We start from the raw sequence: 21,044 nt of genomic DNA on the forward strand, positions 1-21,044 counted from the left end.
CTGTCAGATCATGGGTAGGGGCGGCCCCAGTGACCTTGTAGGTGGGAAGAGTTGGGAATAGGGGTCAGGGCAGGCGGCACACCCCAGATCCGCCCGTGGAGGCCCGGAGCAGCAGGCCCGAAGGGATCTGGATTTCTTTATTAACAGACATGAGCACGACCCGTTACAGAAGTTTGTGCTTTCCAAAAAACAGTTACTGAACGTGAAAAAGGAACCCAAGCAAAGAGGGAGGAGTCGGGGAGGGGCCGTCCAAGCCCCGGGCCCCACCGATAGTCGATAGCCCTGACCAGATCCGCGCCTAGGGCCTCCAGCTTGGGACCTGCCCAGCAGGAGGGGGGCAGGAAAGGGCCTGGAAGCTGAGGGGCCCCAGCTGGGCCTACTTCCTTTGGGCCAGGCGGGGAGGGGTCAAGAGAAGGGCGGGGAGGGGGTCCCAGGGAGCCAGAGCCCACGAGCCATTTATTGCCATGTTTTAAAATTCGTGCAAAATATCTGAAGCCCTGGACAGAGAATACAAAGTGATATTTTTCCAAGAAACATAAAACTAGGAAAAGAGGTGGGACATTTTCCCACCAGAGCTCCCCCGACGCCAGGCCCCAAGTAGGGTGAGGCCTCCACCCCGGCCAGCTTGAGTGAGCAGGGAGGACTAAGCTACAATCTGGACCGGGCGGGGACGGGGTAGAATTTGCAACAGCGTCTCAACTACCAACGGGAGGAAAACCAGTCAACTGTACAAGTCTCCTATCAACTTTAAAAAAAAGAGAAAAGCTGTAAAAGTCGGGCCCTGTGGGTAGGGAAGCGGCCAAGTCCCGGGCCAGGGCCGGAATCCGGAGTGGGTGCCAGGCGGAGCTGCTGCGAGTGCAGGCGCGACGGGCCGTCTGGCCAGAGGCCGGCACAGGTGGGCGGCCTTCGCAAGGGCAGCCTGAGGGCTGGCGCCCCGCTAATCACCGCCCTCGAAGCCCTCCTCCTCTTCTGGTACTGGGTCTGCATCCCAGCAGGTGATGTCGATTTCTGTGATGTTGGAAAGGGAGGGGAGTTAAGGAGATGGCCCAGCAGATCCATGGCTGTGTCCCCCAACCCCTGGAAGCTGTGGTTGTGTGTGTATGCAAACACGCTTGAACCCAGCACCGCTATGTGACTGTGTGTGCGTGCACGCGCATGTTCACACTTGAACCCAGCACCCCTGCAGGAATCTCCCCCCCCCCCCATCGCCCACCCCAGTACTACCTGGAGGTTTGTTGTAGAACATAGGAGGCGGGGCCTTTGCGCACAGCTCTTCCGATTGGGCGAACTCCTCCTCCTGTGATTGGCTGAAGTACCCCTCACTGGCCTGCAGGAGGAAAGCTCCAGGTCACTGGGCCCCACCCAGGAGGACTAGCGCTGACCTACCAGGCCATTGCTCGTTTCCCCAGCAACCAGTGATTCCATCAGTGGTTTCCAGGGAAACATATGCCTGCCTTGGACAAAAAAGCAGAGCTGGCCCAAGGAGGAAGACGGAATGGAGCTTCCCTCCAGTAACGTGGGTCACAGAGAAAGCGGGTACCCCCTGGTAGAACCCTGAGCACCACCCCTCCCACCAGGATGTCCCTGCCCCACCTGGGTCCCCTCCTTCTGGGTGGTCTCGCCATTGGTCAGCAGATGGGGCTCTGGCTCTGGCTCCAGCTCTGGCTCCTGCTCCAGCTCCTCTAGAGCCGAGGGCAGAGTTGGGACCTGGGGGGCAGCTAGGGGCTCCCCTTCTATTTCCTCCTCTGGGTCACAGAAGGTAGCTGGCGGCTCAGGCAGCTCATCAAAATTGAGAAGGTTGGCACAGCCTTTGCCTGCCAAGGGCAGTGGCTCCTCAGCCACCTCATCTAGCAGGGGCACCTCGGCACCCACGGGAGGTGTGGGGACCCTAGGCTCAGCCTGGGCTCTGGAGGCCTCCTCCCCGTTGCCAGGCCATAGGTCAATGAGGCTGGCAGCGGTGGGGGTGATGGCATTGGCAACAGCGGTGTCAGCAGTGGCAGTGTCGGCTTCAATGGCATCGGCTGCCGGGGTGTCTGCTGTGGCGGTGTTGGCCACGGCAGGCTCCAGAGGGGCGGCCAGGACAGCCTGCTCTGGAGATGCCATGAACATCAGGTCCTCCGTGGGGCTGCCCTGCCCCGGCGGAGGCTCTGGGGCCTGCGGGGGCTCCTCCACGGGGCCGGCCCAGGCCGGAGGGGCTGCTGCTCTGGCCTCTTGGCTGGTCTCTTCGCCATCCAGGCCAGGCCCGGGCTCCTGGGTCTCTGTCATAGCACACATGGAGGAAAGACATGGGGTCAGCTCCCTCAGAAAAGGACGCAGGCCCAGGGCAGCCAACCTACTCCGCTCTGCCCACCTGCTGGGGAGTCAGCGGCTTCCAAAAGAGAAGAGCACCTTTCAGCACACCCCCTGGGCCCTGCTGCCCCTTTATCTCCTAGGGTTTTTGATCTGCTCAGCAGCCCAGGAGGAAGGCCCGATCCCCATTCCAGGGAGACACACTGAGCTTTAGAAACGGCAGGTCCCACTGCAACACCAGGGCTCCTCCCTGCCACAGCTGCGGCTCCTCCCTGCCACAGCCATGGCCCGTGCAGTACGATCTGGGTGATCATCGGGCTCAGATCCCCGAGGAGCCGTTACTGTGGCCACGTGGGGGTCTCGGCCCAGGGACTAGTGGGAGCCCTGGTGCAGCTAGGGTGCAGCCCCTCACTCACCTTGAGGGGGTGGCGGTGGCAGTGGTGGAGGCTGCGAGGATGTGACCTCATCCAGAGCCCGCTCAATGTGTTCAGCGACAGGGGTGGAAGCCGTGCTGGAGTCAGATGGGCTCCGGGTGGGGATGGGGGTAGGTGCCATCCTCCGGTGGCTGTCCAGGTGGCTGCCTGTGGAACAAACCCCCAGGCTGGTCAGGGAGGGCCAGGGAGCCAGATGGGACCAGGACTGTCCACCTTGGGATCTGGCCAGCACCTCCTGTGTGGAGTCTGGGTGGGGGCTGGGAGCCCCCCCAGGCCCCTCGGGGGCCAGACCACAGCTCCAGATCCTATGGGCCAGAGCCCCTTCAGGGCCAGGGGAAAGAGACAGGTGCACCTGCTCTGGGGACAAACACCAGAGATCAGCGGTCAGGCTGGGGGAGTGGGGGGGGCACTGCTGGGAAGCGGGGCCCTCCTTACCCCTCCCACTGAAGCCTGGGGCTGCTACCTACATGGGAGGGAGGAAGAGAGGTTTGGGGTGCGGTGACAGGTGATATAGGGAAAGGGAGTCCGTGGAGGGGAGGAAGAGGAAGAGGAGGAGGAGGAAGGCCCACTGTCCGATGCCTTTATGAAAGGGCAGTACGGACGACCTGCCGAGAGAGACAGACAGAGAGAGACAGAGGACAAGAGAGGGTCAGTCTCCCCCACCCCCACCCCAAGGCCTCACCCGCCCCCAGAGCTGGCCCTAGAAGTCCAAACTGCCCTCAGCTAGGCCACAGCCTCAAGCCACAGATGACTCCCACCAGCACCAGGCACGCACAGCAATGAGCCTGCCACGCCAAGCCAGCCTCTGAGCATCACGGGACAGCGGGCCCCACCCCTGGAACCCCAGCACGGGGCCAAGCACACAGCAGGGGCAAACACACGGAGCAGCGGGCAGAGCGGGAGGGTGCTTTGTGGAGGGAGGCAGAAGCTGCACAGGGACGATCCCAGCAGCGAGCACTGGATGCAGGTTCCGGGCTGCTCAAACTCAGGGCCAGGGTCAGAGCCCGTCCCACATGCACCCGCAGCCCTTCAGGCAAGACCTAGTTCAACCCCAGCGGGGCCGCTCCCTGCAGCCATGGGGGTGCCTCAGTCCATGCCAGGGCTGCCCGGATGACCTCTAGCACTACCCATTGCTCAGCCAAGGCCAACACCGACCCTGGCCTGAGCCCCTCTCAGTCCTGCCCCCTCGGAGTCGGTGGGTGAAAGCACCCTTGATGAATGGCCTTGCCTTCTCCAAGGGGTCCTTGGGCAAGGCTTCCCTTCCAAGAAAGAGTCGCAGAGAGGCTCAGGCCCCAAACCTGAGAAGTGGGGATCAGGTGGGGGTGGGACCTGGGACTACCTGGCCGGTGGTTGAAGGGCGAGGGTGCATCGCAGCTGCCTGCAGAGGCCGATGCAACTCGTTCCTGCTGCTTGAAGAATTCCCGTGGGTTGTCAGGCCGCTGGGCAATAATGGCCGCTGCCTCCTAAAGGCACAGAGAAAGGGTCAGGGCGGGCCCAGCCGAGACGAGCCCTGCACACCTCACTTGCCCTCTTCCCAGCTCTCACCTCTACCTCCGACTCTGACTTCTTCATCTGGGTCTCCTCCTCCTCATCCCGCTGGTCACCCTGGAAACCAAAGGGACAGTGTCCTGGGCTCCCCACTCCCCCTGAGCTCTCGGCCTTCTTACAGGCCCCATGTTTTCTCCACAACCTGGCAGGAAGGGGCTTGGAGGTGGAACCTCTGCTCCCTTTGCCACCCAGTCATGTAGCTCCTTCTCTCCACCTGCAAGGCCCTAGGTCACCTCATCTCCAGCTCAGACAGGCCCCTCGGTACCCAGCTCAGCTCCTCCTGCCCCTTCATCCCCAGATCCAACCCGGCATCCAGGGCCATTCAGGAGTGCTCCCTGCTTTGTAGCTAACTGTTCTTGACACCCAGCACCCAGTCAGCCACACCGCCATCACTGCTGCCCTGATCTTGGCATCATGATGGAGGGCTTCTCCTTAGTCACCTGTCTCCTTGCTATCCTCTCGTACAAGGATCTTTCCAAAATCCAAATCAGACCACGATTTTTCCTAGCCTAACATCCCTTAGGGGGTTTCTCACCAGTATAGTGAGTACTAGCTGAGTGTGGCCCACACGCAGCTTTTGTTTTGCCAGTGTGGTATTTTTAAAACATATCAGTTGCTACCACTTAAATATCAGGAGTTTCATACCAAAACCAGGATCTCCGGTTTCTCTTAAAATGCCAGAAGCCCTGGCCACAACAGACATGCCCCAAAGCAACTACTGGCCAGAGCTGTGCTGCAGGGGCCTTGACCCCAGGCACGTGCTGCCCGGCTCGCTGCAGTCCCCACCATTCCCTACTGCACTGCACCGGCTAACTGCACTGCAGTTTTGAGGCTGCGACGCCAGCAGTAAAGGCATGGGGCCCCCTGTTTGTCCCATGTTCCCTTTCCCCTTGTCTGATCTAGCCCATCACCTCTCTAACACCCGCCTCCTGCCCTGACTCACCCACACACCCTGTAGGATGCAGCCACAAAGTCTCCGCACGGTGTAGTCACAGTTCCTGGAACAGGCACACCATTCCCCCCCCACGCCTTCGCATGGGAGCTCGATGTCTCCTGCCCCAAATGCCCATCTCCCACCCCAGGTCCACCTCTTCCCGCTTCCAGCCTCAGCTTGGGCACTGCCTCCCGGGGAAGAGGTCCCTTGCCCATTCAGGTCATTTCTGGGTCTCCCTGAGGTGGTCCAGGCACACACCACAGATGACACTGTATCCTAACTTCCGTTTTCTGGGATCCTTGCCCCCACCCTCTGTGGGTGACACAGAGTGAGAAGTCAGGTCTGTGTGTGAGCGGCCAGCACAAGGTTCAGTTGGCACACGTTGGTTCAACTGAACTCACTACAGCAAACTTTTTAACCAGTGCTGCCCCTGCTGCTAGTGTGGCAAATGGGGCAGGGGGCTGACGCCGAGGGGAGAGGGGAGAGCGAGCTGCGGGTGAGGAATGGGGCAGGGGGCTGACGCTGAGGGGAGAGCGAGCTGCGGGTGAGAAATGGGGCAGGGGGCTGATGCCGAGGGGAGAGGGGAGAGCGAGCTGCGGGTGAGAAATGGGGCAGGGGGCTGACGCTGAGGGGAGAGCGAGCTGCGGGTGAGAAATGGGGCAGGGGGCTGATGCCGAGGGGAGAGGGGAGAGCGAGCTGCGGGTGAGGAATGGGGCAGGGGGCTGACGCCGAGGGGAGAGCGAGCTGCAGTAAGGTGGGCAGTTACACACATACCTTGGGATACATTAAGAGAGTGGCCCTTCCAAGTACCCCCGAGAGGGCTGTCACTCTAACCACAACTCTGTGTCTTTCAGAACGAAAGCTCAAGTCCTCCTCTGACCTAGCTCTCTTTCCAATCAAATTTCCCCTGCTCCTCAGCCCATTGGGCTCCAGTCAGGCTCCCTGCCTTCCCATAAATTATATCCCACCAGCCTCTGCTGGTATTCCAGCCCTGCCTGGGTGACCTCACTAGATTCCTCTGCCTCGTTCAAAAAAAGGACTAGAGGCAAGCTCACCACAAAAGCCTAAACTACCAACAAAGTGCAAAACATTGAAACAAATTGGGGCTACGGGTAGGAAAGCGAGATCAATACACTAATCATCGGGTCCAAGGCACTGCTGTCCCTAAGCCTTTTCAGATATATGGGGGCTCCCTGGCAACACAGGCAAAAAGGGAACTCAGACAAGGAACACAATTCTTAACAGAGAAGAGAAAGCAGAACAACAGCTTAAATAACGAGAAAGCACTTTATGGTTCTAAATTCCAAAGTGCTCACATGGGACCTTCTTTAGAGGGCCTGAACTCGTAGGGTCACCACCCTGACCTGCCAGAATATCAGTGTCACTGTCCCATGAGCCACACTTGAAGGGCCAGATGAGACTATAATATAATGGTGTGAGACTTGAAGACTTTGCCTGAAACGCTGACACCTGGTGAAAATGAGTGATCACTTCAGGGGACTCACCATACTAATATTCTTTCAACTTTTGTGTGCGTGCGAAATTTTCTGTCAAAATAAGCTTTTTCAAAGCGACCTTGCTCTGAATGGATAAACAAAATGTGGTATATACATACAGTGGAATATTATTAACCTTGAAAAGGAAGACATTCTGACACCTGGATGAACCCGGAAGACAGTGTGCTAAGTGAAATAACCTAGTCACAAAAGGAAAAAAAATTACAGTTCCGTTCAAATGAGGTACTTAAGAGTAGTCAAATTCAAAGAAAGCAGAAAGGCAGTTGCCAGGGGCCCAGGGGAGGAGAGAATGGGGAGGGAATGTTTAATGTGGGCAGAGTTTCAATACGGGAAGATGAAAAAACAATTCTGGAGATGAACAGTGATGACAGTTGTACAATGTGGATTTGTTGGGACTCTTAATGCCACTAAACTGTACACTTAAAAATGGTGAAGATGGCACATTTTATGGACATTTTGGCACAATTCAAAACAAACTTGATCCCTCAATTACTTTTGTAAAAAGCCTTGCCCACCTGTTCTCCACTGTTTCTAACCCCTGGCACGTGGCAGGTGGCAAAGGTGCGCTGAATGAGCAGTTGCAGCTGAGCTCCCTACCTGCACGTCCTCCACTCCCAGGGCCGATGTGGCTGGAGTGAACTATGACAGCCACTTCATGCCAGGGCCTGCAGGGTTGTCTGGTGTCCACCCTCCCAGCCTCCTGTCTGGGTCCTCATGGCACAACTGGCCATCACAGTCCCAGTCCAGATGAGTACCACCCACCTCCCATTCAGAACTATACCACGCTCCAGCCTAAATGACCTTAGCTATTGTGGAAATACAAAATTCCAGTCAAAGCATGAAGTCTCAACTCCAAGATGATTTCGTGGGCCACCCCAATGTTTGGGGGTCAGCCAGCACCCTTGGAATGACACACACGTGTGCACAGATGCTCCAAACGCCAAACTCATTCATGTGGCTCTGTGGTGGGGGTCAGGCCTCCAGCCCCCGAAGTGCAGGAAGCATGTCTAACCCACCCCAAGCCTCTCCTGTTCCACTGGGAGGGGCAGGGGGGCCTGGTCAGTGAGGGTCAGGGTCAAGGTAGATTTTCTCTTTCAGTCTACAGAAGACACTTCCTCAAGGAAGTCTCTCTCCACAGCCAGGGAACAGAGACCCACATGGTCGGGTGACAGGCCTAATACTCTGTGACACTCCATGCCCATGCAGAGAGGCTCCAAACACCCAGAACTGTCCCTAAGCCGATGACAACCCCCTCCAGACTCCCCTCTGAAGGCCCAGGAACACGGGGACCGTTCTCACTTCCCCTCACCAGGAGACCAGGAGCCCCGGCTAAAAACTCACAAAGATAGACTGCTCCTTCAACCGCCGCTTGGCCTCCTCGGCTTCTAAAGTCTGCTGTTTCCTCCTGGAACGATAAGCCGGCACGCACACCTTAGGGTGGGTCCGCACCAGGCCTGGAGCAGGTGGCCTAGGGTGGGGCAGGGCCAACCTGTGCTCCTCGATCTGCTGTTCCCGCTCTCGGTAGCGCCGTTCCCGCTCCTCCTGCTCCTGCCGCTCCTGCTCCATCCGCTCTTGCTCGAACCTGAGTCTCTCATCCAGGGCCTTCTTCCGCTCCTCCTCCTTCCTCAGCTCCTCCTCCTTCTGCAACCCCCCACGCCAAGGCAGTGCAGGCCCTGAGCTGGGGCCCGCCTCTGCCACTGCCCCTCCAGCCCATCCCCAGACCGGGACGGGGGAGGTTCTGCGTCTGGGAATTATGCCTTATGGCCATAAAGCCGGAAGGGCTCCCTCTTCCGGCTGGGGTAGCACACAAGATGGGACACACTGTTTGAGGAGGGACAGAGGCCAGAACGATGCCTTGGAGAGGGATTAGGGAGGGACAGTGCAGCCTGAAAGCTGGGGCCTGGGTCCGCACCTTGGCCTGCTCCCAGAACTGCTCCCGGTTAATCCGCTTCATTTCCACAGCTGCATCAGTTTTCTGATAGGTGGTGCCCTGCAGAGTCAAACAGCTTCGCGTGAGCGGGGAGAACGGGCCGAGTGCTCTGGGAGCTCCCATCCACAAAGGGTGAGGACTGACTGGCAGAGACGGGGCGGGTGAAGCCCCGGCAGGGCTGGCCTGTCCGAGGCACACACTGACCACCGGCTCGGCGTTCTCATCCTCGCGCAGCCGCAGTCGGTGCAGCACGGGGCTGGAGAGCCGCGCCAGCCCGTTGGAGAGCCGCTGCCCGATGGCGCCCGCATCTATGTCTTCCACGCTGCTGGCGTTCACAATCACATCGACACCCTGCAGCAAGAAGGCGTGTTCAGGCAGCCTGGCTCCATTCCAAGACCACCACCAGCACAGAGACCCAGCCCCTGCTAAGGTCTGGCCCCGCCCCCACGAGCCCGGGCCCCACTCGCACCTGGAAGAACTCAGCCACCTTAGCCACGTGGCTGGCACAAGCGCATTTTCGGGCATCAGGCACATCTTCACCAACCTGCAAAGTATCCAGCAGAGAGGGGGTCGGGAAAGGACAAGAGGGGGCAGCAGCCTGAGGCCCTGGGCTCCCCTGCCAGGGGGCTGGTGGGCTCTCTCTGGTGGTGTCAGTAGGTGAGGTGGGGAGGCGGGTGACTGCTCTGGGGCCTCCCCAGCCCACAGCCGCATACCCAGTTGATGAGCACATATTTTGGCAGAGCGGCCTGGGAGTCCTTGACGCTGCAGAAGCCGTACATCACCTTCTGGTTCTCAAAGTGGCCGGAGAGCTCCTGCAAACCCCCATCTGGGGGAATCAGGAGGGTATCAAGCAAGACTCCCCACCTCCTGAACCCTTACCCTGCAAAGGGCCCGGAACCCGAAGGAAAGACTCGTCTCGTGGGCTCTGCAGGCACACCCAGAGAGCTGGAGGTCCCACACTCTGTGCTGGCGCGAGACAGGGACAGCAGGCAGGAGTAAGCTCTGTCTGTGAACCCCCGGGCTGATTTAGGGCTGAGGACGCGTTTGTTCTTCACACGCCCCGTGTCCCACTCTTGGCGCTTCATCACCGCTCACACAGTGCTATGCCCGGTGAGCTGGGCTCTGGAGAAAGTGGGTGTGATCTGGGCCAGCCCCGCCCCTTCCCTCCTCGCTGTGTGACTTCGCTGTGTGACTTCGGGCAAATCACTCTCCATCTCTGAGGCTCGGTTTTCTCATCCTCAAAGGGCAAGCAAGGCTCCCTCCCGCCCCACCCTGGGGATCTTCGAGATGGCTGGAGGAAGGACACTGGCAGACAAGTATGGGTCGGCTGGCTGAAGGCAGGCAGATGGCCTGGAGCCAGGAGGGTGGGGAGGAAAACAACGGGGGGGGGGGGAGTGGAAGGCAAAGGAATGGCTGGAATTCGTACCTCCTGATGCTGCAAGCTTGAGGTCATCTGAGCCATCCTCGTACGTGTACAGAGCCCTGGGGAGAGGGAGGGGTGGCTCAGAGTACTGACTGGGCCCAGGCGGCCAATTTTGGGTGGGGATGGCTCCGGGGAAGGAGGAGGGACCCAGAGGAGGCGGGACAGGAGTAGGGGTTCTGGTTCAGCACCGCCATGTCATCATGACAGCGGGGCTAGGCACCAATTCTGGCTGGAGCCCAGTGGGGGTAGCCTGGGCCTTGGTAGAGGGACTCGGTAGAGTCAGGTGGGGAGTAGGCAAGGGGGCAGAAATCGCTGCCTGGTCGCTGGCTTTGAGGGAGCCCATGTGTCCCGTTCTCAGAGCTCAGGCCCTGGCAGCCTACAACCCAGTGAGCGGGTGTGAGATGGAGACTCCAAGGCGACGGTTCCTTGGTTACCGTTCCCTGGCTACCACAATCCTCAGCCCCCATTGGCCAGCGCTGGGAACCTACCTGGTGTGTTCTTCAGTACCCACCGCCCCTCCCCCCATGGCAAGGGAGGGGGAGGAGAACCTGGTGCTCTCTTCGCTGGGCATCCCTCGGTAACCATGGCAACCTGACAACTGGCAGATGATGGGCCCACCCTAGCCACATTCTCCTGAGCACAAAGGACCCTGGGGACGTGCCCTTGGCCTCAATCTCCGCCTCTCAGAAATGGGGATGAGGTCACCATGGTCACTCTTGTCACTCTTGTCCAGACTCAGACCCCTGCTGGGCATGTTCTCCTGGCCTTCCAGCCCCTAGGCCTCTGCCAGAGCTGAGGAGGCCCTGGCCTCCTGGGAATGCTGGCCTTTCCTTCTGCCTTAGTTTCACGAGAAAGCTGACCCTAGCAGCCTCCCTCCTTGCTCCTCCTCCCTAGCTTCTTCTGCCCTGGCTTTTTCTCCCTGGCAGCACTGGCACAGCATCCATTTCATGGAAGGGAAGGCAGAGCCGTCTCCCCCTGAGAACCCAGTGGGGCAAGGGAGAAGGACCTCATCCCAGAGGCTCAGAAGGTCTCAAGCCCCTTCCCCATGCTTTCCTTTCCCTACTTCCAGGGAAGGTGGAGGAGTATTGGGGCTAGAAGAAGGGGAGGCAGGGTGATGGAGAAGAGAAAGGGAGGGAGAAACAAGGAGAGAGGAGGAAGAAAGAGAGAGAAAGGAAGTGAAGGGATGAAGAGAAAAATCAAAGAGGGAGGGAGAGACGGAGGGAAGAGGGATGAAGCGAGAGCTGGAAGAGGAAGGAGGGAGGGGGTGGAGAAGGAGGAGGGAAGGAGGGAGGAAGGAAGGAGGAGGGAGGAGAGAGGGAGGAGGAAAGGAAAAGGAGGGCCTGGCCCAGTCTCATGAGGTCAGCACAAGTCATTGCCAGGGCCAAATGGCCCCCTAGCCCCCCCACCCCCCCAACTCCACTTCTCCGGGAGCCCTCCCTCCGGAAAGGGACACAGGTGGGCTGTGGGGCTGGGAAGCTCCTGGTCCAACTGTTGCCTGGGCCCCAACCCTGGCAGCTGCTTCTCAGCACAGCTGTCCCACCACCTGTCTGGCTACCCTAACCCACCACTGGGAACAAAGGGCCCTCAGAGAAGCAGGGGTCTGCCCCTCTCCATTCCACAGACCAGAAACAGAGGCAGAACTCAAAGATCCTGGTTGCCAGACACTGCTCTAGATATCACACCTCCGTGGGACAACTTGTCAGCCTCTCTGAGGGCCCACGAACACCAGCCCTGCTAAGCACCCCTTCCATCCTTGACGCTTGCCTACCCACCTCTGGCCATCTTTTCCCACTAACAGCCGCAGCCCTTGCCTGGCAGAAGCCATACCTAAGTTCAAAGCCTTCAGCAGGCCTTCAAACCCTGAGCTCTGCCCCTGCCTGCCTTTCCAACTAGACCTCCATATCCATACCAAACACCTGGGATGCTGGATGGCTCCCCGGATCCCAAACACAATTCTAGATGTTTCCCACCCGGGAGCCTCTGCATATGTGGTTCCCTCCACAGGAGGGCCAGACCTACTTCTCTACCTCATGGCCCACCCGTGGCTGAAATCCCTCAGGGACAAACACCAGCTCCCAAGGAAGCCCTGCCCTAATCTGCACCTCCCAAGAGCACTTACCATACCCCAGCAGGGATGGCAAGAAGCCTCCGAGCCCACCCCAGAGCTCATTAGATCTGCGCTTCTCAAACACATCAGGGGCAGCCCGGGCCTGAATGGGTGGGAGCTGGTGAAACCACAAGGTATCAGGATGGGGAGCCCAGGAATCTACAGGTTTCTCCAGCTTCAACCCCTAGAGACAGACGATGCCTCTAACTGGAAGCTGTGTGAAGCGGAGACATCTGATTCAGTCAATCAACACCTGTCACTCACTGGGTCCCGGGGCCATCACAGGGCAGCACCCGTAGGTATCTGTGATATTGACACAAACTCTGAGAAACCACCCAGGCCAGAGACACTGGACTAGGGTGCAGTGGGGCTGGAATGTAGCCCCTGCAGGGAGATCCCGCATCCAGCTGCGGTGGGAGACGAAAGGCCGGTGGCCCCTCAGGACAATCCCACTCTCAGCATGCTGGAGCTGGAAGGGCCTTGGGGGTCCCAGATACGGTGCGGTACCATCCCCTCTTTCCCTTTTCAAGAAGACCAGAGAGGGGCAGACACCTGTGTGTGGTCAACACAGTGAGTTGTGTCACATTCAGGGCAACGGTCCATTTCAAAGGCTCTGCCACCTAGGAGTGAGCTCCCCTTAGGAGGCAAGGTAAGGGAGGGCAGTGCCAAACCCCTTGACCAAGACAGCAGCTGTACCCAAGACACCCTCCTCTGGTCTCTGGGTGCAGACTCTGCCCCTGGGGCTTGAGACTCTGCCATGCCCCTGGCTCTGTATTGGGTGCTGGGGGCACTCATGCCCTATTCTGCAGGTTATGACCCTCATATCCTTTTTACAAAATGCTATCTAGGCCCTTGGGAGTGAGCAAATGTGTGTATTTGCGAGGGTGTGTGTGTTTGTGTGTCCCACACACAACCCAGATGGGGGGGTGACGCATGCCAATGATGAATAACTTGCTGTGGCCACATGGATGCTGCTGGGAGGTGGGAGCCCAGGCCTCTGCTAAGCAGGATGTGGCCCAGCAGTGGTTGTGTGGCCCTGCACTGGGCTGCCAGAGCCCTGCTTCTGGGAGGTTACAGGGACATGGGGTGATGGTAGACAGTAACCAGCAGACAAGAGGGCAAGAGGGGGATTTTAAGGTGGGCTGTGCCTCTCTGCAGGCAAGGCCCCTAACCCAAGCCTAGGTCCTCCACCGGGCCAAGCCGGCCACTTGCCCTGAACTCCTCCCATGATCTCAGCCCCCTTGGGGCAGGGCTGGGACAATGGGTGGGCCGCCTGCCAGCTTAGCCGGCGCTGGCCTCTCCTGTGACTGACCTGCAGGACATGAGAGCTTGTCTCCCACGTCCATCCCTCCAGGCCTGGCTGCCCGCCAGTGCTGCAGTACCATGGCATGGACGCCTGGCCATCTTGCCCCGCCTCCAGCCCCCAGGTCAGTGTCCCTACCCAACTGTGCCCTCCTAGGATGAGGGTGAAGCCAGCCCAAGTGAAGTCCCTCAGACCTATCCTTACTCTGTGCCTCAGTTTCCTGCCTGCCAAGAGAAGATCAGGCCTAGAGAACAGAATGGGCACCTGTCCCAGGAGAGAGTATTTTGGGGGAAGAGCATTCCTGAATGGGGCAGTGTGGGACCCCTTTACTTTCCTGCCACCCTGAGACTCCAGCCTGAGAGCAGGTGGTCCATTCCCTCCCACAGCTCAGGGGAAGACAACAGCAGGGGAAGGTGGAGAGGGGAGCTCAGCTTTTCCCCAACCAGGGAGCTAAGAACCTCTGGCCACTGGGCCATGAGGCTTAGGGGCTCACTGGATCTACCTACTCTCTCATTTCTCTTTCCGAGCTCCCTCCACACTTGTGCGCCTGAGAGCTTCCCCTCAGGGACCCCAGCTGGCCACCTAGCCAGGCAGTTCAGTCCCCAGGCATCTCCCAGACCTGCTGTCTGGTCCCCACAATCCCCTCAGGGGTCGAGGAGAGGAGGACTCACCTCTGCCTCCTCCGCGACCCCTGAGGGGAACAGGAGTCGCTTGGTGGTTGCTATGTGGCAATGAACGTCTTTCCATCACACCCCAACTCCGAGAGGCCCCCGGTGGGCGGGGCGCCCCGGCCCCCAGCCCGCTCCGCTCCTCCCCCGCCCTAGCTTTCCTTTGTGCTGTGGCCTGGCCGGGCCGGGCTGGGCCAGACAGACTGCGCTGGCTTCGCGGGCTCGGTCCCCGCCTCGTCCCCGCCCGGTCCTCGCCCGCTCGAAGGTGGCGAAGGTGCCCTTGGCCGCCCCGTGCACACCTGTCCCCCGGGCCCAGGGCGGGAGGGCAGAGGGCGGGGGATGGGCTCCGCAGGGCCATGCGGCCCCGGGCCACACAGCTGGACCCTGCGTCTCCCCGGCCGGCGTCCGGCCACCGCTCCCACCGCGCGACTGGGACCGCCTGTGGGCGCTCGGGGCCCGGCGGTGCCCCGCCTGGCCCGGCCCCTCCCCCGGCGCGCACAAAGGCAGCCCCTCCCTGGCCCTCCCGGGCCGCTGCACCATTTCGGGGTCTCCCCCTCCCTTCCCGGCTGCAGGGCGGCGGAGCCGGGTGGAAACAAAGGCGCGGCGGCGGCGGCGGCGGCGCGGGGACAAAGGGGCCGGGGGGCGGGGGCGGGGGGCTCACCAGTCGGCCGCGCTCTCCTCCCGAATCACCTCCTCGTACGCCGCCAGCAGCTCCAGGCGGTGGCCGCTGAAGCTGACGCCGGCCATGCTGCTGGCCGGACCGAGGGCGAACGGACAGACGCACAGACAGACGGACGTCCAGAGGAAGAGGGAAGGAAAGAAGGAGTCGCCGCCGCCGCCGCCTCGAAGCCTCTGCAGCGTTGCGAGCGGAGCGAGCCAGCGGCCGGGGGAGGGGAGCCGGCCGGCGGGGGGCGGGGGGCGCAGGCTCCGCCCGGCTCGCTCCCTCCGCGCGCTCGGTCCTAGCGCCGCCCTGGCCCGGCCCAGGGGGAGGGCCGCCCCCCCTTCCCGGCCTGCCCCGGGGCGCCCCCACGCCCCTCACCCACAGCCCCTGCGCGCCGCGCCCCGCGGCAGATCTGCCCTGCCGCTCCCCAGGCGCGCCTCACCCACGTCCCAAACCCTCGCCTACTGTGTTCCCAGCGTAGGCGCTCACCCTCTTCCCCAGCCCCATACCCCGCGGCGACCCCACCTCAGCGCGATTCCAGTCTGCAGCCACCGCCCAGGCTCGGGTTCACCCCTCTCCTTTCCAGCTCCTACTCCCAGTCCCAAATCCACTTCATTCCAGTCGGGCCCAGCCCCACTCCTTGCTCAATTTCTCCCCGTCCCAGCCTCACCTCCATCCCTGGTCCATCCCAAACCAGGTTAAATCCATTTCCGTCCCAACCCCCAACCCAACTGGATCAGCCACCCTGGCCCCATCTGCAACCCATACCCACCTCTGAAAGGTCCACTTCTAGTCCATCCCCATCACTATTCACTGCCATCTGTGTCTCCACCCCACATCCAACCCATTTCTTTCCCAGCCTACTCCCAACCCCATGCTCAGTGCGCACCTCCACACAGTCACAATCCGCCTTTGCTAGCAGCACCCCAGTCCAGCCTACTGGATTCCCATGGGGTTCCCAGTTCCCAACCACACCCCTCCATCCCTGCCTCCCTGACCATGCCCAGCCCCAACCCAGCTCAATACCCCAGCACTCCCAACTTCTCCATCCCTGCCCCAGCCCTCTTCTGGGCACCCCCTCCCTTACTAGCTGCCCCCAGGGCCGGCTCAGATGGGGCCAGCCTAGGAAACCTTGCCTTCTCCCCCAAGCCTCAGGCCTCTCAGAGGAATCCCAACTACAGTTCCAGAAGCAGCATCTAACCCCAGACTCCCAGGTCAGGGTTCCTCCAAGGACACTACAGGACCAGCCTTCTGCACCTTTATTTCCCAAAGCTCAGAGCACAGAAATCTCCTACAGGGGAGTGAGCACCGCTGCGAGGGCCTCCTGGAACATCTCCACTCCTTGCTGAGGTGGGACCCTGAATCCCCCTACCTCCCAGCTCTAAGAAGCCTTTTCCACCTCCTACAAAGCCTCCCACTCCCATCTTCTGGGGGGAGGTGACAGAACCAAGCAAGTTTTACTTGGTCCAGTCTGTGAAATGGAGGAGAAGGTGGTCCCCAGCTGGGCCTCTGAGTTCTGAGTTGGGTAATCAATTACACCAAGAGGAGGAGATCAGTGTGCATTGATCAGCAGTGAGTCCCAGTGCTTTAGGGTAGGAAGAACCTCTTCAACACCCCCCCCTCCAAATTTCACAGATACCTGCCTGAGGAACTCTGTACCTACTATGCTCATGGATCCCCCTGCCCTGGGAGTTTCTCCACAGCCCCCAATTGGAGCAAGGCCCAGGCAGAGTCAGCGGGATTCTGGGGAGGGAGGAGACTGCAGTAGGGCCGAGGGGTGCCTGGAAGGGGTAGGTAGAGGGTTCCCAGGCCTCATTCCGCTCCTGCTTCCCTTGATGTGTCCCAGCTCAGAACTCCCCACCACCTCCTCCTCCCCGGCCTCCTGCTCACTCAATTTCATATCCAAAGAACAGAAGTCCAATGAGCATGCTCTCCCTTCCTCAAATTCTTGCTTCCCCTCAGCCACCTACAAACTCTCCAGCCACCCCATTCTCACCTCTTTGCCATCTATATTTTTAAATAAACTTTTAATTTTAGAACAGTTTTAAATTTACAGAGAAGTTACAAAGATAGTACAGAGTCCTCATATGTCCCATGCCCTGTTTTCTCTATTTTCAGGGGAGAAAGAGGGTTCCCTGTTTACATGCCCTGGAGCCTACTCCTTCTGGTCTTCTTCCCCTTCACCCCTCCACATCATTTTCATCCTAAAATTTGTAGATCTGCAATCTGTCTCCTCCTGCTCCTGTTGTCCCTGACACTGCTGCAGCCAAAGTCACTAGTGACCCTTAAGTTGCCAAATTTAGTGTCCCCATCATGGTCTTCCATTTCCTTTACCAGTGGGAGGAAGGGGACCACTGATCACCCTCTCCTCTGTGAATCTGCCTTTCTTCAGCCACTGGCTACCCCCGTAACAAACCCATGGGCCCAGTCCTGGTAGGTAGGTCTCCGGGCCTCCTCGGAGTACTCCCACCAGGCTTTCATGTCTCCCGCTCCCAGCCCTGATCACTCTTCAAGTCACTAACATATTGGGTCTCTCCCATCCCTAGAGCACAAGCTCCTCTCCACGCTGGGTCCCTGGAGTAGAAAAGACAAGAAAGAAGGAGGATTCAGATCCAGAAGCTGGTCACTTGCTGTGTGACCTTGGCTAAAATGCTTTCCCTCTCTGTGTTTCCTCTTTGATGACTTATAGGGAGAAACTGTGACTGGATGGAGGCTTAAAAGGTAAGAAACCCTTCCCTCCTCCTTGAAGCCTGGCTCTCCCCACCTCCCATGCCCATCTTCCTGTTCTATGCTTCTCCACAACTGGCGGGGAAGCTTTCAAGGCTGACATGTTGGCTTCAGCACTTTTTCAGCGCCAGCTGGTAGAGCCTTCTCTGCCCGCATCCTGCCTCTGCCAAGTTCCAACCAAGCACCCTTCAGCAGTACCCACCATCCTTACGGTGCTCACCGCATTTCCCAGGCATTGGATCCTGGCATGGGGCCAGCCACTTGACCACAAGAGCTCTGCTCCTGCTAAGTCCGTTGCTGTCACCACACAGACTTTGCCAACTGTGTGACCTTAGACTCGTTGCAGGACCTTCCTTGTCTCACTCATCTTCAACTATAAAATGGGAATGATCATGATGGTGCCTACCTCATAGGGTCTGTCTGAGGATTTTTAAAAAGTAGAAAGTGCTTAAAATGGCAGCTGCACATTGTGGGTGCTATTGATGTGTTGGCTGTTTTACAGATGGGGAAACTGAGGCTCAGAGAAGGGCAGTGACTTGCCCTGAGATGTGCAGCTGGTGAGTGACAAAGTCTGGGTGGGAACTCAGGTCTGTCCCATGTCACTTCACACCACAGGCTGTCCCTGCTTTCCCTCCTAGCACCGTCATTTCCAGGGTGGGTGGCCTAGTCTGGAGTTTGGTCGGAAGTAGTTCTAAGGCTACCGCTGTGGAGACTAGGCTGGGACTCACCGGGGAGGGTCCTGGGCTTGGAGGGGAGGAAGTGTGCCCAGTGCTATGGATGTCCTTGGTTAGGTATCCCTGTCCCTGTCTTCTGGCTGCTTTTCCACGGCAGGCTCCAGAGGGGATCATGTAGCCCAGGCTGGTGGTCAGATGCAGAGACTGCTTCAGGGATGGACGTCAGCTCTGAGACTATTGCTGAAACCATTAAGAAAGGCTCCACTGGGGCTACTGAGCTCGCAAGATGTGGGCCTGGGGCTGGTTGAGGGGCATCTCTGCCAGGAATGGCGAGACCCACCTGAGAATACAGCCAGCACGCAGAAAACAGAGCTGAGAGATGGCGAGTGAGCAAGAAAGCAAGCTCAGAGAGATTCCCACTGTCAATGACCTTTCCAGTTAAATGAGACAAATTATCCCTGTTTTTGCTTAAACTAGTTTGAATGGCCGCTGAAAGAGTCCTCCTTAATCTACCCAGTCCTCAAGTAGTAGTCATTTTTGTCCAAGGCAGGGACATGGGTGAGAGCTGAGCTGGCCTTTTAGTGCCCCGCCCTGCCCCAGCCCTGAGAGGGAGGACCCTCCCTGACCACTCTGTGGTGACCTCACCACACAATCTCCCGGGGCTGGCCCGGCCCGCCGCTGAGTTCTTCCCAGACTCCCAGCAAGCTTCTTGCTCCACTGTGGCCCCTGGAGCCCTGGCCCCACCCCATCTTGGCCCCCGTTGGCCTTCCTCCACTCACAGGGTTGCTGCAGTCCCAGTCCCTGTGTGCTGTGGGGCCCAGCGCTTCAGCCCACGGCCTCAGCTCCCTTCCCCTAGCAGGGCTGCTTGGAGGGGTCCACGGGACTGTGAATGTTCCAAGGCCACGTGGGACCTGGCACTGAGGAGGCAGCCCCAGAACCATCAGTTCTCTGTACTCTGTACTCCAGTGAAACAGTCCCTCGCCCTGCACCGCCTCTCTCCCCGCTGACTTCAAATGAGCTCAAACCGCTCAGAGCTGGCAAAAGCCCCTCCCCTGCCTGCCGCCTCTCCACTTGCCCACTCATGCCCCCGCCGCGGGCTCTGCCCCCTCGGTTGGAGACTGTACTCTCCTAGGGCGCTAATGGCCTCCCCTGCCTGGCACAAGGACGTTTCCCAGTCCCCATAGCCTCCACCCGCACAGCCTCACACCCCACCTTTGGAACACCGTGATCCCTGCAGCTCTTGGGGTGGGGGCAGCTGGGAGGTGCAGTGGGGAGCACCTCAGCCTTTGATCCTTTGAGCAGCAGACCCAGGCCATTCTGGCTGGGTGGCTCTAGACAGGTCACTTTCACTCTCTGAGCCTCAGTTCCCCCATCTGAAACATGCCTTTTTTCTTTTTTCAACGATTTTATTTATTTATTTGACAGAGAGAGAGAGAGAGAGCACAAGTAGGCAGAGCAGCAGGCAGGGGGAGAGGGAGAAGCAGGCTTGTGGGGCTCGATCCCAGGCCCCTGGGATCATGACATGAGCCAAAGGCAGCTGCTTAACCGACTGAGCCTCCCAGGTGCCCCTGAAACATGCCTTTAATGGCATCTCTCTTAAGTGATTTTCTATGATTAAATTATATATAAGCTATTGCTCTGTGGCTCCTGGCAGAGGGAGGGAGCATTCAGAGCAGGTACCCCATGCTTGTGTTTACTTTCTTCCAGGCTAGCTCCTCTTTCCTGAGATTCGGTCCCCAGCTCTCCACTCCTCACCCTCCCCTCCTTGTCCCCCCCTCCCCCAACTTCCCCTTTTCAACCACCTTCCCTGGGCAGAAGCCTCCCAAGCTTCCTCCCTCCAGCGATCTGGGTTGTCCAGCTGACCCTGGCAGCTAGTGGTCCGGCTTCTTCCTGGCCCACCACAGCCAAGCCTCTTAAAAGAGTTGTCTACACTCTCTCATCTCTCATTCAACCAGCCCTCCCCCTTGTTCCTCTCACCCTGGCTGCTGCCCCAGCTCTCTGCTAAACTGATAGCTTTGTTGCGAAACGCGAAGGGGACTTCTTGGCCTCATCTGCCTGGATGACACTGTTGGCAACTTCTGGAAACACTCCTGCCCTGCCCCTGCCTCCCTGCCCTGAGCTCTCCAGAGGCTGTCATCTGTCTGCTTCCTCTGCCCACTGCTGTGATGGTGCTGCTTCCTGGCCTCTCATTTCTTCCCTGGCTGTCCTCACGCTGAATTTGTTCCATGCTTATTATTTTTTTAACAGGTTAAAAAAGAATCAAACTTAATTGCCAAACTCCAAACACCAGATTTCACATAAAAGTCTGAATCTCTGGATGCTGTTGGTAAACTGTCAGATTTGGCACAGCTGGGCATTCCTACATCGTGGCCCTTGCTTGAGGCCGAGAGTCACTGCCCCCCAGAAGACTCCCCCAAGACTGCTCCCAGCAGCACTCACCATCCTCCCCTGTGTTCTTGCTCACCTGTATCCATGGAAACCAAGGATGGACTGAGACGGCTTCACAGTTCAAGAGAAGTGGGAGAGAGTATATTTCTTTGTGGAGGTGAAAGATACTGTGTTTAATATGCTAGGGATGTCTCGGTTGAAAGGAAACCGCATCTTACCTGCTTCACTCCTGCTGTGACCTGCCTGGGCCTACTCCTCAGCTCTCTCTCTGGGCACCAATTACAAGCATCTGTGACCTCCCCGGCCCTGTCCCAAACTCATTCCTGAATTGAATCTGAGATGAATATGGACTTGAATCTTCATCTGCCCCCTGAATTTGTCACATAAATGTCCCACAGGCACCCCATTGAGTCATTCAACAAACATTCACTGGGCATCCAC

The 21,044-nt window shown here is 58.9% G+C and overlaps 1 protein-coding gene across 3 annotated transcripts; it reads right to left on the minus strand.

The window, feature by feature from the left end:
- Window positions 1-122: 122 nt before the first annotated feature.
- On the minus strand, window positions 123-15,067 carry DBN1 (drebrin 1). Of its 3 annotated transcripts, XM_057312372.1 has the most exons (15): window positions 14,815-15,067; window positions 10,079-10,134; window positions 9,366-9,478; window positions 9,122-9,196; window positions 8,857-9,003; window positions 8,635-8,712; window positions 8,212-8,363; window positions 8,064-8,127; window positions 4,269-4,328; window positions 4,063-4,186; window positions 3,191-3,328; window positions 2,706-2,870; window positions 1,594-2,258; window positions 1,225-1,327; window positions 123-1,008 (listed from the first exon to the last, which is right to left on the minus strand). In XM_057312372.1, the coding sequence occupies exons 1-15, from the start codon at window positions 14,898-14,900 to the stop codon at window positions 938-940; spliced, it is 2,097 nt and encodes a 698-aa protein (XP_057168355.1). In that variant the 5' UTR covers window positions 14,901-15,067; the 3' UTR covers window positions 123-937. The 3 variants fall into 3 exon arrangements, with proteins under 3 accessions (XP_057168355.1, XP_026366865.2, XP_026366866.2); XM_026511080.4 differs by lacking the exon at window positions 3,191-3,328 and having other exon boundaries at window positions 8,797-9,003; window positions 14,815-15,065; XM_026511081.4 differs by lacking the exon at window positions 3,191-3,328 and having other exon boundaries at window positions 14,815-15,064.
- Between the last annotated feature and the right edge of the window lie 5,977 nt (window positions 15,068-21,044).

The sequence above is a fragment of the Ursus arctos genome, unplaced genomic scaffold (assembly GCF_023065955.2).
Source record: "Ursus arctos isolate Adak ecotype North America unplaced genomic scaffold, UrsArc2.0 scaffold_15, whole genome shotgun sequence".
Taxonomy (NCBI): Eukaryota; Metazoa; Chordata; class Mammalia; order Carnivora; family Ursidae; genus Ursus; species Ursus arctos.